Below are 16,744 nucleotides of genomic sequence, written 5' to 3'. Positions count from 1 at the left end.
ACTACTATACGTATATAAACCAAAATTCTTAATATGTTGCTTATACATAAACTACTGTATCATAATCATCAAAAAAATACATTTAAACTAATATTAACATTGTTATCACCTAGGTAAAAACAAATACAAAAAATTAACTAAAGATAAATTTGTATATCTTATTTTTTCTTGTCTATCCATTTATAAACATTGTTCCATGTTTCATAGAATTTAGTATCTTCTTGATCATTTAATCGTCTTGTCATCATATCCATTTCAGCGCAATCTAATATTTTAGCTATAACTTCTTCTTCCTTGGGGATTTCTTCCCCCTTCCAATTCTGCGCATATATTATTCTAGCCGCAGTTAGTATGTGTATAATTAAATAAAGAATTTCTTTCTTATAAGTCCGGTTGGTAATTCCTAATAAGTAAAATTCCGGGGTATTTTCTATATCTTGCTTTACTATTTCTTTTATTATTTTCTCTATCATCTTCCAGTATATTTTAGCTTTACCACATGTCCACCATTGATGGTAGTAGGTTCCTATTTCATTCTTGCATTTCCAACATAGTGGAGATGTTTTGGGAAACATTTTTGCTATCCTATTTGGTGGGAGATGCCACCTGTAGAACATTTTTAATTTGGTTTTCTTTTAATGAGACTGATTTGGTCATTTTCCAGTTATTAATCCAAACTTTCTCCCATGTGTCTATGTCTATTTCCTTGCCAATATTTCTGCACCATCTTATCATAGTGTCTTTTAAAGTCAACTCTATGTTTTTATGAGCAATGAGGAATTTATATATTTTACCTATCATTTTTGTTGGATTGGTAGTAATTAGATTACTTAACAAATTTTTACTTTTATTAAAAATATAAAGAGTTTTATCCTTCTGGTATCTAGATCGAATCTGGGCATAATGCCACCCGTCTATTGTTATTCCTTCTTCTTGTAATTTAATCCTAGATTTTAACTTCATCTGGTCATTTAGTAATTCTTTATATCTAAAAGATATTTTCTTGTCTTTCATAGACTTCGGATGTGTTATTGCTTCTAGGGGGGCAAGCCATTCTGGGATACAGTATTTAGAAAGTGATTTTTCCTTATGTCTTTCCAAACCTCTAGTAGGTACTTCCTTAATGTATGTCTTTTAAAATATGAGTGGTTTTTTTCCTTGTCGTACCATATAAACGCATGCCATCCAAGCATAAGGTCATGTCCTTCTAAATTTAATATTATTTTATTCTCTAGAGTTATCCAATCTCTAACCCATGTTAATGCGGCAGCCTGGTAGTATAATTTCCAATTTGGAAGGCCAAATCCTCCTCTTTCTTTGATATCTTCTAGACAATTTATTTTTATCCTTGCTTTTTTCCCTTGCCATATAAATTTTTTAATTAGATTTGTCAAAGTTTTAAAAAAGATTCCCCCTGGAGTTATTGAAATTACCTGGAAGAGAAATAAGACCTTGGGTAAAATATTCATCTTAATTGTTGCCACTCTTCCTAGAAATGATATTTTCAGGTTATTCCACATTGCTAAATCTTTTTTAATTTCTGTTAGTAATTTTGTATAATTATCATTTTTTAATGTTATTGTTTTCGCTGTTAGATTTATTCCTAGGTATTTTACTTTTTTAACAATCTTTATTCCAGAAATGCTTTCTAATTTGGTTTCTTGTGTTTTGCTCATATATTTAGTTAAAAAATGTGTTTTACTTTTGTTTATCTTTAAACCTCCTACCTTTCCATATTGTTCAATAGCTTGCAGTAATGTGGGGACTGTTGTTATCGGTTCTTCAATTATAAACGTTAAATCATCTGCAAAGGCTTGGACTTTATAAGTTTCATCTCCTACAGTTAAACCTTTTATTTTAGGATCTGCTCTTATTTTAATTAATAGAGTTTCAAGAATCATAATAAATAGCAATGGCGATATAGGGCAACCTTGACGAACTCCCTTATTTATCTCAAGTTTTGGTAGTTGGTTATTGTTCAATATTATATTGGTTGTTTGTTTTGAATAGATAGTATCTATTAAATTAACAAATTTTGGGCCAAATCTCATTTTATTTAATTGCATTTTTATAAATATCCAATTGACGTTGTCAAAGGCCTTTTGGGCATCTAGGAACATTAAGGATGCTGTCTTACCTGGATATTGTTCATAGTACTCTAGTGTATTTATAACTGTTCTAAGGTTATTTTTAATTTGTCTCCCTGGTAGAAACCCATTTTGATCTTGGTGTATTATTCCATTTATGACTCTTTTAAGTCTGTCTGCATAAATAGCAATAAATATCTTGTAGTCTACATTTAATAATGATATAGGCCTGTAATTTTTAATTTTTTCTGGGTCTGTGCCCGGTTTGTGTATTAAAGTTGTTAGTGATTCTGACCAAGATTTAGGAATTTTACCCTCGAGTCTACATAGATTGAAGGTTTCTAACATGTGATTTCTTATTGTTTCATTTTCTATTTTATACCATTCTGCCGGTATGGCGTCTGGGCCTGTGGCCTTATTATTTTTCTGTTTTTTGATTATTATTAGGAGTTCTTCCATTGTTATTGGTCCATCCATGGTGGCCTGTTGGTCCTCTGTTATTTGTGGTAATTTTGAAGATTGTAAATAGTTAAAGACTTCATCTTCGCTAATATTATCTTTTGCATATAAATCTTTATAAAAATTATACACAATGTCTGCCTTTCCTTCTGTATCATATTTTATTATACCATCTTTGTCTTCTAGTTTTTTAATTAATTTTGATTGTCTCTGTTTTCTAAGTTTATATGCTAGCCATCTGCCTGGTTTGTTTGCATGTTCAAAATAGTGTTGCTTTACTCTTTTAATTTTTTCAGTTATCTGATTTTGTTCTATGATTCTAATTTTATGTTTAATTACATTTATTTCTGTTTTTAAATCTCTATTCTTAATGTGTTGCTGCGATAAAAATTCTAATTGTTTTAATTCATTTATTAATTGTACATACTTTAATTTGTTTTCCTTGTTATATTTTGCTGTGTAGGATATTGTTAATCCTCTTATATAGGCTTTAAGTGTATCCCATAAATTTTGTGGGGTGGTGTCTGAGTTTTTGTTAATTTCAAAAAATATTTTTAATTCTTTTTCAATCCAATCCTTATATTTCTTATCATTTAAAATGTTTCTATTCATCCGCCAGTTATTCTGTTTATTATTCATTCTCATAGAGACCACTATTGGATTGTGATCAGCCCATGTATTAACATCTATCTCGACCTCTTTTATTTGTTGTGCAACCATTTTTGGTGCCCATAGCATGTCTATTCTTGTCCAAATTTTGTGGGGGTTGGAGTAGAAGGTATATTGTCTCTTGTGAGGGTGTCTTTCCCTCCAGATATCATTTAATAATAGTTCCGCTTTCATTTTTTGAAAAGTACTAGGTAGCAAATTCCTTCTTGTTTTTTTACTTTTTTCCCTTTTATTGTTACCTCCCCCCCCTGAATGGTCTAGTTGTCTGTTCGTAATAGCATTAAAGTCACCAATTATTAATACATTTTCAATAGCTAGTTCTATTATTGTTTGGTGTAGATTTTTATAAAATGTCATTTGATCTTCATTAGGGGCATAGATAGAAACAATAACTAGAGGTCTAGGTTCAATATCAACTTGTACAATCAATATTCTACCCTCATTATCCTTAAATATTTGTTTGGAATTTATAGAATTCTCAACATACATCACTACTCCTCTTTTTTTTTGATCTGCTAATGCAGCATACATTTTTCCAATTTTGGGATTCAACAGTAATTTTTGGTTATTTTTTTTAATATGTACTTCTTGTAATATTGCAATTTGAGCATTTTGATTTCTAATTTTAGAAAAGATTTGTTTCCTTTTCCTTGGTTCATTAAGTCCATTGACATTTACAGAAAAGATTTTTAAATCTTTACTTATTGTCATTTAGTAGGTTTTTTGGTTTCTCGCTGAGGTTGAACTCTTCTGGCGCCTTGGTCCTGCTCTATTGTCTGAGCAGTAGCCCCCAGATCTTCTTCTTGTTGGATTACTGGTTTTTCCCCTGGTTGCTGTTGTACTGGTTGTTGTTGGACCGCTTGTTGTTTAGTTGTATAGTCCAGATGGCTGATGCCACTGTTTTCAAAGAAGTACATAGCTTGGTCTACATTTTCCAATTTGTATCTTGTAGAACGCCAAGTCAGAGATAGGCCTTGTGGAATAAGCCAACGGAAAGTTATATTTTCTTTAATCAAAATTCTAGTTAGAAAGTGATAGTCTCTTCTGCTTTCTCTGACACTTCTTGGAACTTGTTTTAATATTTTTATTTCAATTCCTTGATGTTGGAGTTTGGAGTTTCTTGACCAGTGGAGTATGTCATCTCGCAAAGCTTTTCTTGTGAACTTGATGTGTATCTCTCTCGGGAGGTTGTGGCGACGAATGTAGCTATTCGAAGTTCTGTAAACTTCATCGATTTCTTTCAGTAGTGCTGTGGGATCCTCTTGGAGTATTCCTCCAATAGTTTCAGCCATAGTCATTTTTAAATCTTCATCTTTTTCCTCTTTTATATTCTGAAATCTTAGCCCATACGAAGCACGTTGCATCTCCAACTGAGTGATTGATTCATCATATCTTCTATATCTTGCATCAGCTCTCCCTTCAAGGTAGTCCATTCTTTTTTCGGTTTTGTCAGACTTCTCTTCGACTTTTTTAACTCGGTCGTCACTTTCTTGTAATGTTTGTTGCATCTCCTTTATCTGGTCTTTCATCTCTCCCATGTCAACTTTCAATTGAGCCATCTCCATTTTAAATTCTGCCAACTCTGATTTTATAGCATCTCTTTGTTGTGTTGCGTCCTCTTTTATAACCTCTCGTTGTTGGGTTGCATCTTCTTGAGATTTAAACATAAAGTCTTTCAAAGTATTTAAAGTTTCTTGTAGTGTTGCAAAGTTGGACTGCATTGTTTTGTCTTTGTCTTTTTCCTTGGTAGACATGGTTAACACCTGGTGCGACGGGGAAGGATGCGGTGACCCTTGTGGGGAGGGAATTGTTGCTGTAGTTTGTTTTTTGACCGTTTTAACAAAGGTTGAGGTACTTGACATTATCAAATTTGAATCCACTATTTGAAATTTAAAATTACTTTCAATTTATATGTAGTAAAAGGAAAAGAATTCCTATAAATTCCAAATCTGTTCAATTTATCTTGTTAACAATTTCCCTTCAAATATAACTATATATATCAATCAAATTACTAACAAAATTCAAAATATATTGTTATTTTTAAAACTTTAGATATGCAATACCAAAAAAAACCAGGTGTAAAACTTTTAAAAATAAGAAAGAAATAAGAGCTAAAAAGAAGTAGTCTGATAAGAGGACAGAATAGGTGAAATTTTTTTTTAACTATTCATAGAAAATAGAAGGGAGCATAGAAAAAGAAAAGGAAAGGGAGAGAGGAGAGGAAAGAAAATTAGTAAAAAGAGTGGAGAAAATTATTCTAGGAGAAGGAAAAAAGAAGGAGGTGGTATTTTAATTCCACTAAAAAAGAGCAGGAAACCAAGGTTTATTAACAATGCATGTTTCAAATTGATTTTCTTTTGAAAATAGGAGTGCACAGAAAAAAAAGAAAAGAAACTAAAAGAGACCAGGGAGGAAAATAGTTATTCAAAAGACAAAATATCAATATTTATGTACTTATGTTCTTCTTATAAGTCGAGTAGATGTGCTGGGAAGTAAGGGTTGTAAATCCAAGTGTCAAAAGATAGAGTTATATTTAGTTCCAATTTCAAATTCAAAGGCAAAGTCAAGTTAAAGGTTTTCGTTTGCTTAGAATAAAGTAAGTTTATTTTCCAAGTTCAAGACAAAAGTAGAGAGGCAAATCCTAAGATGGAGTCAGGTTAAGTTTCGTACAGCAAGGCAGATGTTGAAGAGTTCTCAGCAAATAATCCAAAAACGATCAGCAAGTAATCCAAATACGTTAATCCAGAAGTGAATAATCCAAAAGAAAGGTTGAATAGACTCTTTGTGATCTAATATTTCAGTTCCTTTTATTTTCCATTTATTTTCTAATTATTGCGTTATTTCGTTATTGTAAAAAATCAACAAGGTAAGAAGAAAGGCAGCAAAGCTGTGTTCCTCCGCTGTCAGAATTTAAGCCCGGAACACTATAATTTTAACGATCTAAAAAAAAAACGAATTCCAATCCTCATTACAGATTTCCTTTAGCAATTTAGATTTTCTATATAGTCATATCGAATTTAAATTATTTTATTAATCCATAGAGTAAGGAAAATATTTTTTAAGTTCCAAAGTTCAAGTTCAAGATGGAAAAAACGAAAGTGAGAAAATTAGATTCGGCTGTTATTTTGCGGATGAATCCAAAAGAAAACTTTCACCTTCGCCTTATTGAAAAAAACTTTCACTTGAAACTTTCGCTGCGATCAAATCTTCTGTTTTTAAACGTGGAACGAAAAAAGAGTTTTTTTACCATAGGTCTTTTTATCTCTGGTATTCCTTTTCAGTCGGATAAGTTGCAATAATTTCACTTTCTTAAACTTTTTCTTGCTTCCCGCTGGGTGAGGGGAGAGTGCACTGGCTGAATCTTCCTAAGCAAGGAAGATCGGTTCTCCCTTCTCCGAAGCTGCGGGGCGAACTGCTGCCTCCGGAGCTTCAGCGACGGCTCCTCGGACAGAGGGGAGCCCCCTGTTCTGGGATCGGGCCATCCGAGCCTGATCCGATCGCAATTTGCGACCTTCAGAGGGGTAGAAGGGATCTCAGGGCAGAGCGCTGCCGAAGAGATCCCGCTGCGGTCTCCTCCAGACCGGAAGTCCCGCATGGATCTTCTTATAGAAACTTATATTCTACCTGCATTACTCAGAGATGCATCACAGAATTTCAGTAAGGGTTAGTTATAACAATCACCCTGTTGTAAATGTAATTCAGAAGCCGGAACGTTAACTGATAAGAATTATTCTTTCTCTGTTATGATTGTGCTTTGGGCTTTAAGAATTAATAGGATTTTTATTTTTTTTTATTTTTTTAAATTTTTTTATTATTTTTCATAAAATAGACATACAGACTTACAGACATTAAACATAGAATGGGGATGTATTTCCCCGCTACTTTTGAAAGTATACATTCAAATAGAAAAAAGAATACATAATCAAACATTTGTTAAATGTTAAAAAGTTCTGATAAAAAATTTTCAAATCTTGAATGCAATGTTAGTACGGTATAAGTAAAAATTCTTAATATATTGTTTATAGGTACTATATTCAACTAATCAAACATTTAAACAAATAAAACAAAATTCTTAATATGTTTTCAAATCTTAAATGTAATGTTAGTACGGTATAAGTAAAGATTCTTAATATATCGTTTATAGGTACTATATTCATCTAATCAAACATTTAAACAAATAAAACAAAATTCTTAATATGTTACTTATAAGTAAACTATTATAACAAAATCCTCTACAAATACATTTGAACTAATGGTAATATTGTTATTACCTAAGTAAAAACAAATCTATCTCTTATTTTTTCTTATCTAACCATCTATATACATTATTCCATGTTTCATAAAATTTAGTATCTTCTTGATCGTTTAATCGTCTTGTCATCATATCCATTTCGGCGCAATCTAATATTTTGGCTATAACTTCTTCTTTCTTGGGGATTTCCTCCCCCTTCCAGTTTTGCGCATATATTATTCTAGCCGCAGTTAATATATGTATGATTAAATAAAGAGTTTCTTTCTTATAAGTCTGATTAGTAATTCCTAATAAGTAAAATTCCGGGGTGTTATCTATATCATGCTTTAATATTTCTTTTAATATCTTCTCAATCATCTTCCAATAAGTTTTAGCTTTACCACATGTCCACCATTGATGGTAATAAGTTCCTATATCTTTCTTACACTTCCAACATAGTGGGGATGTTTTTGGAAACATTTTTGCTATCCTGTTTGGTGGGAGGTGCCATCTATAAAACATTTTAATTTGGTTTTCTTTTAATGAAACTGACTTGGTCATTTTCCAGTTATTGATCCAAACTTTTTCCCAGGTGTCTATATCTATTTCCTTACCTATATTTCTGCACCATCTTATCATAGTATCTTTTAAAGTCAGCTCTATATTTTTGTGAGCGATAAGAAATTTATATATTTTCCCTATCATTTTTGGTGAGTTGGTAATGATTAAATTACTTAGCAAGTTCTTACTTTTATTAAAAATGTAAAGAGTTTTATCCTTCTGGTATCTGGATCGAATCTGGGCATAGTGCCACCAGTCTAATATTATTCCTTCTTCTTGTAGTTTATTCCTAGGTTTTAACTTCATCTGGTCGTTTAATAGTTCTTTATATCTATAAAATATTTTCGTGTCTTTTATGGACTTTGGATGTGTTATTGCTTCTAGGGGGGCTATCCATTCTGGAACATTTAAGAAATGATTTTTCTTTATATCTTTCCAAACCTCTAATAAGTACTTCCTTAATGTGTGTCTTTTAAAGTATGAATGGTTTTTTTCCTTATCGTACCATATAAATGCATGCCAACCCAACATGAGATCATGTCCTTCTAGATTTAATATTCTTTTATTCTCTAAAGTTATCCAATCTTTGATCCATGTTAAGGCGGCGGCCTGGTAATATAATTTCCAATTTGGAAGACCAAATCCTCCTCTTTCTTTAATGTCTTCTAAACAGTTTATTTTTATCCTTGCTTTTTTCCCTTGCCATATAAATTTTTTAACTAAATTTGTCATGGTTCTAAAAAAATTTCCTCCTGGATTTATTGGGATTACCTGGAAGAGAAATAAAACCTTAGGCAAAATATTCATCTTAATTGTAGCAATTCTTCCTAAAAATGATATTTTCAGGTTATTCCACGTTTCTAAATCTTTTTTAATTTCTGCTAATAATTTTATGTAATTATCATTTTTTAATGTTATTGTTTTCGCTGTTAAATTTATTCCTAAGTATTTTACTTTCTTTACAGTTTTTATTCCAGAAATATTTTCTAATTTCGTTTCTTGTATTTTATTCATATTTTTAGTTAAGAAAGAAGTTTTACTTTTATTTATCTTTAAACCTGCTACATTTCCAAATTGTTCGATAGTTTGTAATAAAGAAGGTACTGTTGTTATCGGTTCTTCAATTATAAACGTTAAGTCATCTGCAAAAGCTTGAAGTTTGTAAGTTTCGTCTCCTATTGTTAAACCTTTTATATCAGAATCCGCTCTTATTTTAATTAATAAAGTTTCAAGTGTCATAATAAATAGCAATGGTGATATAGGACATCCCTGACGAACTCCCTTGTTTATATCAAGTGTTTGTAGTTGGTTATTATTTAATATTATCTTAGTCGTTTGTTTTGAATATATAGTATCTATTAAATTAACAAATTTTGGGCCAAACCTCATTTTGTTTAATTGCATTTTTATAAATGTCCAGTTAACGTTGTCAAAGGCCTTTTGAGCATCTAAAAACATTAAAGATGCTGTCTTATCTGAATGTTGTTCATAATATTCTAATGTGTTTATTACCGTTCTCAGGTTGTTTTTAATTTGTCGCCCTGGTAGGAATCCATTTTGGTCTTGATGTATTATTCCATTTATAATTCTTTTAAGTCTATCTGCATAAATGGCAATAAATATTTTATAATCTACATTTAATAACGATATGGGTCTATAATTTTTGATTTTTACTGGGTCAGTACCGGGTTTGTGTATTAAAGTTGTCAACGATTCTGACCAAGATTTCGGAATTTTACCCTCAAGTCTACATAAATTAAAAGTTTCTAACATATGGTTTCTTACTATTTCGTTTTCTATCTTATACCATTCTGCCGGTATAGCATCCGGGCCGGTGGCCTTATTGTTCTTCTGTTTTTTAATTGTAGTTAGGAGTTCTTCCATGGTTATTGGTCCATCCAACATAGTCTGTTGGTCTTCTGTTATTTGTGGTAGTTTTGAAGCCTGTAAGTAATTAAAAACTTCATCTTCGCTAACGTTGTCTTTGGCATAGAGATCTTTATAAAAATTATAGACAATATCCGCCTTTCCTTCTGTATCGTATTTTATTGTACCATCCTTATCTTCTAATTTTTTTATCAATTTGGATTGACTCTGCTTTCTAAGTTTATATGCTAACCATCTTCCCGGTTTATTTGCATGTTCAAAATAATGCTGTTTTGCTCTTTTAATTTTTTCAGTTATTTGATTTTGTTCTATAATTCTAATTTTATGTTTAGTTACATTTATTTCTGTTTTAAAATCTCTATTCTTGGTGTGTTGCTGCGATGTGAATTCCAGTTGTTTTAATTCATTTATTAATTGTACATACTTTAATTTATTTTCCTTATTGTATTTTGCTATATAGGATATTGTTAACCCTCTTATATAAGCTTTGAGTGTATCCCATAAATTCTGTGGAGTGGTGTCTGGGGTTTTATTAATTTCAAGAAATATTTTTAATTCCTTTTCAATCCAATCCTTATATTTCTTATCTTTTAATATATTTCTATTCATCCACCAAGTATTCTGCTTATTATTCGTTCTTATATAAACCACTATTGGGTTGTGGTCGGCCCATGTATTAACATCTATCTCTACTTCCCTTATTTGTTCTGCGGCCATTTTTGATGTCCATACCATGTCTATTCTTGTCCAAATTTTGTGGGGATTAGAATAAAACGTAAATTGTCTTTTATGGGGGTGTCTTTCCCTCCATATATCATTTAACAATAATTCTGTTTTCATTTTTTGGAAAGTACTAGGTAGTAAATTTCTTTTTGTTTTTTTCCTTTTACTATTGCTCCCCCCCCCTGAATGATCTAGTTGCCTATTCACAATAGCATTAAAATCACCTATTATTAATACATTCTCAATAGCTAACTCTATTATTATTTGGTGTAAATTTTTATAAAATGACATTTGATCTTCATTGGGAGCATAAATAGAGACAACCACTATAGGTCTAGGTTCAATATCAACTTGTACAATTAGTATTCTACCATCATTGTCTTTGTATATTTGTTTGGAATTTATAGAATTCTCTACATACATCACCACACCTCTTTTTTTTTAATCTGCTAATGCAGCATACATTTTTCCAATTTTAGGATTCAACAATAATTTTTGGTTATCTTTTTTAATATGTACTTCTTGTAATATTGCAATTTGAGCATTTTGACTTCTGATTTTGGAAAAGATTTGTTTCCTTTTTCTTGGTTCATTTAGTCCATTGACATTTACCGAAAAGATCTTTAGGTCTTTAGTTGTTGTCATTTAGTAGGTTTTTTGGTTTCTCGCTGGGGTTGAACTCTTCTAGCACCTTGGTCCTGCTCTATTGCCAGGGCAGTGGCCCCCAAAAGTTCTTCTTGTTGGATTGCTAGTTTCTCCACTGGTTGCTGTTGTGCTGATTGTTGTTGAGCCTCTTGTTGATTATCTGAAAAGTCCATGTGGCTGATGCCACTATTTTCGAAGAAGTACCTAGCTTGTTCTACATTTTCCAGCTTGTATCTTGTAGAGCGCCATGTCAGAGAAAGGCCTTGTGGAATTAACCAACGGTAGGTTATATTTTCTTTGATCAAAATTCTGGTAAGAAAATGGTAATCTCTTCTGCTCTCTCTGACGCTTCTTGGAACTTGTTTTAATATTTTTATTTCCACTCCTTGATGTTGAAGTTTGGAGTTTCTTGCCCAGTGGAGTATGTCATCTCGCAAAGTTTTCCTGGTAAATTTGATGTGAATCTCTCTTGGGAGATTGTGGCGACGGATGTAACTATTCGAAGTTCTGAAAACTTCATCGATTTCTTTCACTAGCGCAGCAGGATCCTCCTGGAGTATTCCTCCAATAGTTTCCGCCATAGTCATTTTTAAATCTTCATCTTTTTCCTCTTTCATGTTCTGAAATCGTAGTCCATACGAAGCACGTTGCATCTCCAGCTGAATGATTGATTCATCATGTCTTCTATGTCTTGCATCAGCTCTCCCTTCAAGATAGTCTATTCTTTTTGCATTTTTGTCGGATTTCTCTTCAACTTTTTTCACGCGATCGTCACTTTCTTGTAGTGTTTGTTGAATCACCTTTATCTGGTCTTTCACCTCGGCCATATCAACTTTCAATTGGGCCATCTCCTTTTTGAATTCTGTCAAGTCTGCCTTTATAGCTTCTCTTTGTTGTGTTGCATCCTCTTTTATAGCCTCTCTTTGTTGAGTAGCATTTTCTTGAGATTTAAACATAAAGTCCTGCATATTGTTTAAAGTTTCTTGTAGTGTTGCAAAGTTGGACTGCATTGTTTTGTCTTTTTCTTTATCCTTGGAAATCATAGCTGACGCCTGGTGCGTCGGGGAGGGACGCGGCGACACTTGTGGAGAAGAGATTGTTGCAGTAGGTTGTTTTTTGACTGTTTTAACAACGGTTGAAGAAGTTGACATTATCAATTTTGAATCCGCTGTTTAAAATTTGAATTAATTTAAATCAATCTAAATTTATATATAGTGAAAAGGAGAAAATTTCTATAAATTCCAAATCTATTCAATCTGTTTTATTAGCGGTTACGCTTAAATTATAACTATTCAATTATCAAGAAAATTCAAAATTCAAAATCCAATATATATTATTATTAATTATTTTAAAAATTTAAAAATTTAAAGATATAATAACTCAGAAAACAAATGTAAAACTTTTAGGAATAGAAAACCAGTAAAAGTTAAAAATAAATGGTCTAATAAAAAGACAAAATAAATGACAGCAAAGAAAGAATAATAACTATTTTAAAAAGGGAGATTTTAAGGAAGTACAGAGAAAAAAAGGGAAGAGAAAAAAGACTTAATAAGGCAACAAGAAGAGGGAGAGAAAGGAAGAGAGAAAAAAGAAATGGGGAATATTTCAATTCAAATAATTAGAATAGAGCAGGAAACCAAGGTTTGCTAACAATGCATAGTCTTCAATTCAAACTTCTTTTAGAAATAGGAATAAAAAGAAGGAAAATCAGAAGGAGAACAAAAAAAGAGTTAATTAATCAAAAAGAAAACACAGTATATATAGTTATGTTCTTCTTATAAATCAGGAAATTATATTAGATGAATAAAGAGTGTGAATCCAAATGTCAGAAAATACAATTGTACTTAATCCCAATTGCAGGTCTCAAGAAAAGAAAAAAAAGTCAAATTAATAATTTTCTTGTAGTTAAAATGGAGTCTATGTTCTTTTCCAAATTCAAGACAAAGGCAAAAAAAAATAGATCCCAAGATGGAGTCAGGTTAAAAGTCAGAAGTTCATATGACCAGGCAGATGTGAAAAGGTTCTCAGAAGAAAAAATAATCCCAAGGAAAAAAGGCAGTCAGCGAGTAATCCAAAGTAATCCAAAGTAATTCAAAGGCAATCAGCAAGTAATCCAAATAGGTTAATCCAAAGGTAAATATTCCAAAGGAAAGGTATCAGTTCCTTCTATTTCCCATTTATTTTCAAGTTGTTATATAATGTTATTATGTTGCAAAGACAACAGGATGAGAAAAAAAAAATAAGGCAACAAAGTTATATTCCTCCGCTGTTAAGATGTCAGCCCGGAACACAATGTTTTGACAGACTATAAAAAAGAAATTTTAGTCGTCTTTACTAATTTCTTTTAAGCATTGAAATCTTCTAAATAGTCATTTCCAGTTCAAGTTCTTTTATTAAAGCATAGGGTAAAAAAAATGTTTTATAGATTCCAAAATTCAAATACAAGATGGAAACAATGAAAATGAGAGAATTTAGTCTCGGCTGTTATTTGCGGATGAGACTCAGAAAAAAAAACTTTCACTTTCGCCTCGTTAAAGAAAGCTTTCCCTTGAGGCTTCCGAACGATCAAATCTTCAGATTTTAGTCTTGAAACAAAGAGGAAATTTTTTACCTTGAGTCCTTTATCGGATGTATTCTTTTTCAGTTAGTTAAATGTAGAACTTTCAATTTAGAACTTTTTCTCAGCTTCCCGCTGGGTGAGGGGAGAAAGCGCTGGCCGGTCCTCTCAGGCAAAGAGGATCGGTTCTCCCGTCTTCGAAGCTGCGGGGCGAACCGCTGCCTCTGGAGTCTCAGCGATGGCTCCTCGGGCAGAGGGGAGCCCCCTGTTCTGGGATCGGGCCATCCGAGCCCGATCCGATCGCAAATGCGACCTTCGGAGGGGGTAGAAGGGATCGCCTGGCAGAGCCCTGCCAAGGATGTCCCGCCGCGATCACCGCCAAACCGGAAGCCCCCAGAATTAATAGGATTTTTAAGATGGGTCTCCAGCTTGAACTGAAGTCCCCTATGTATTTAACAATCAAAGTAAAATACAGGGGAAGACATGGAAGTTGGCTAAAGGAATCAATACACATTGGAAAAAGAAATCTACCACTAATTCGCAGTGGTGGGTTGTTGCTACATGCATCTTATGAATTTGTTTTCAACAAAACGGAAAGGAGAAAACTTTTGAGCAATACAAATTTTTGCAATTACATATTATTTGTCCTCCTCTTCTTTTTTATTATTGAAGTTGTATTGATCCTTTAATACCGTTATATATACCTGTAATTTTGCTGATTAGTTTAACAGTAAAATATTAATTAAAAAGGACGTATCTACCTGCAATGATCACGGGATGTAAAGTTATTCCATGCTTAGCACAAAATCAAAAGGCAGTTCTATTTTCCTCTCATGGGACACCAAAATTTTCTTTTTCTATTTTTATTTGTCTGTGTAATAGCCATTAGCTACATTTTGTCTGGGCAGTTCAGTGAATGCAGCTTGAACTTATACAACGTCAAATAGCACAACATAACATAACCACTCTAAACATTAAGAAACAAATACACAAGGAAGCCTGAGTAAATCAGCGCCATAGAAACAGATAAACAGTTCAAATGTAGATTTTAAAAAACAAAGATGAAGCCTTGTTTATTTTCACAGGCAACTTATTCTAGCTCCAAGGTGATCATTTATGCCAGATAAGTCTTTTTAGGATGAGTGTTGTCATAGTCTCCCTCTCACCTTTTGGGAGGGTGCCTGAGTTCTACCATCTGAAAATATCCCTAATATCTTTTAACTCTATAGAAATGCATAAATAACTTATACATTTATTGAAATTTGCTAAAGATTTACTGTAAACTTTTAATAATAAATATGTTAAATATGTGAAGGTATTCTGAAGACAATCTGGACAGCATGTATGAAAAGAGACAGCTCTGGTTAAATGTTTAATTTCAACATTTTAAACTAAGTCCAGAAATACAAGCAAAGACACTTGTGGAGTGTAAAGCAGTAGCATACATCTCAATGCATCATAATCTTGCTGTCACATTTTTGACCAGCTATTGTTTCCATGCTGTTATCAGGAAGCTCCTTATAGTATGCTATGGAGGAAGGCCAAAATAAAGACACTTATAAAGAGTACCGTTTTCAACTGACACAGTAACTTTTCAAGATGAAGGCTGACATACCCAATTCTTTATATAGGAAGCAAAAATTATCTTCTTGCCTAACTATCACAGCGTGCATTCTCCGCTACAGAAGAGATAATGCCAACAATCTTGAGTTTCATATTTATTTTAAAGACTCAGATTCCTTGGCTGGTGTGTGATCTTTATAACGAAGACAGCATATGACCAGCAAAATCACCTTTCCCGCTTTTTAAAAAGAAGCAGCAATCAATCATCCTTTCAAGCTAAAAGAATAGCCAAGCTTCTAAACGTGGGAATCCAGAAATGACAGTTTGTTCCAGAACACTTCCATAAAGGAGGAACAAGCAATCACTTTGTTGATCTATTTTCTTTGCTGGGGGGCAAAAAAGAAAAGGAAAAAAAAACAGGCTCTGGTGAAAGCCATCAAAGTTGTGTATGTCAAGTCAAAAGAATTGATTTCTTGGCAAAGTCCTCATGTGATGGAACAAATAACCTCTAGGCAAGAGTAGGAGACACTTAATTCATGAGCTACACAACCTCTCCTCTTCCCATATTTGTGGGAGAGCAGAAAAATAAAGGGTGTCCAGAAACCCCATCGTAATAAGAGATGAAGACAGATCCTTATCTTCAGTCTAGGCCTTGGGCGAGGTCCTTCCAGTGTCGATTCAATCATGATAGCTGGATAAAGATTGGATCAAGATAGGGCCAGCCTCAGAAGAGTTCAAACAGAGACATTGATGAGGAAGAAGCCTTCTGGCTGAAGAAAAAGGTAGCGAATGGAACTGCGGCCAGCAAGTCTCTTAGGGTCTAGAAACTTTAGGTCTTCAGAGGTGTCTGCTCAGTTAGGTTGCGTACATCTTCCAGGAACTGCTTGGGAGTCAGGATGTGGGATGACCCTGTTGAGAAGAGAAGGATTAACACAGGAACCCATAAAAAACAAGGCACGTGTGAAGAATCAGCCTATTCCCTGGCTGTGCACTTACCAATCAGCACTTCCCATTTCCCATCAGTAGCCTCCGTGACTTCATAGGCACAACGCATCTCTGACATGGTAACACCACCAAGCACGTACACGATAAGACGGGGTCCGGTCCTGTACTCAGTTGCTGTCTTGGTCTTGTGCCAATGTCCAAAACGGGCACTGCGAGACAAAAATGAATGTGGGCAGAGGAACCATCTGCAAAAAGGCTGTCAGCCTAGCAATCTGGGAAAAAACATCTTCATGCATGCTAGACACCTCCCTGGGAACATGTAGCACCAAAGCAGGCTCAAGAGATGAAGGATCCCACCTTCCCAAATGTACATAGAAAGAATCAGCTCCATCGTATACTATTCAGCCATTCAAGGAC

At 33.2% G+C, this 16,744-nt stretch overlaps 2 protein-coding genes across 3 annotated transcripts in view; both read right to left on the bottom strand.

The window, feature by feature from the left end:
• PCP2 (Purkinje cell protein 2) overlaps positions 1-14,668 on the bottom strand; it is a 50,514-nt gene extending 35,846 nt beyond the window's left edge. Inside the window, exon 1 of the mRNA XM_070739626.1 lies at positions 14,581-14,668. The gene's annotated coding sequence lies outside the window, so the exon portion shown is untranslated. The remainder of the gene's footprint in view (positions 1-14,580) is intronic.
• STXBP2 (syntaxin binding protein 2) overlaps positions 14,667-16,744 on the bottom strand; it is a 209,452-nt gene continuing 207,374 nt past the window's right edge. For both annotated transcript variants that reach the window (XM_070739625.1, XM_070739624.1), the window contains 2 exons: positions 16,379-16,536; positions 14,667-16,291 (listed from right to left, as the gene is read on the bottom strand). In XM_070739625.1, coding sequence (XP_070595726.1) covers positions 16,212-16,291; positions 16,379-16,536 — 238 coding nt within the window. In that variant the 3' untranslated portion in view covers positions 14,667-16,211. The remainder of the gene's footprint in view (positions 16,292-16,378; positions 16,537-16,744) is intronic.

The sequence above is a fragment of the Erythrolamprus reginae genome, chromosome 2 (genome assembly GCF_031021105.1).
Source record: "Erythrolamprus reginae isolate rEryReg1 chromosome 2, rEryReg1.hap1, whole genome shotgun sequence".
In the NCBI taxonomy this organism is placed as follows: Eukaryota; Metazoa; Chordata; class Lepidosauria; order Squamata; family Dipsadidae; genus Erythrolamprus; species Erythrolamprus reginae.
Note: the sequence above shows the minus strand (reverse complement) of the source record. Positions and strands in the feature narration are given on the sequence as shown.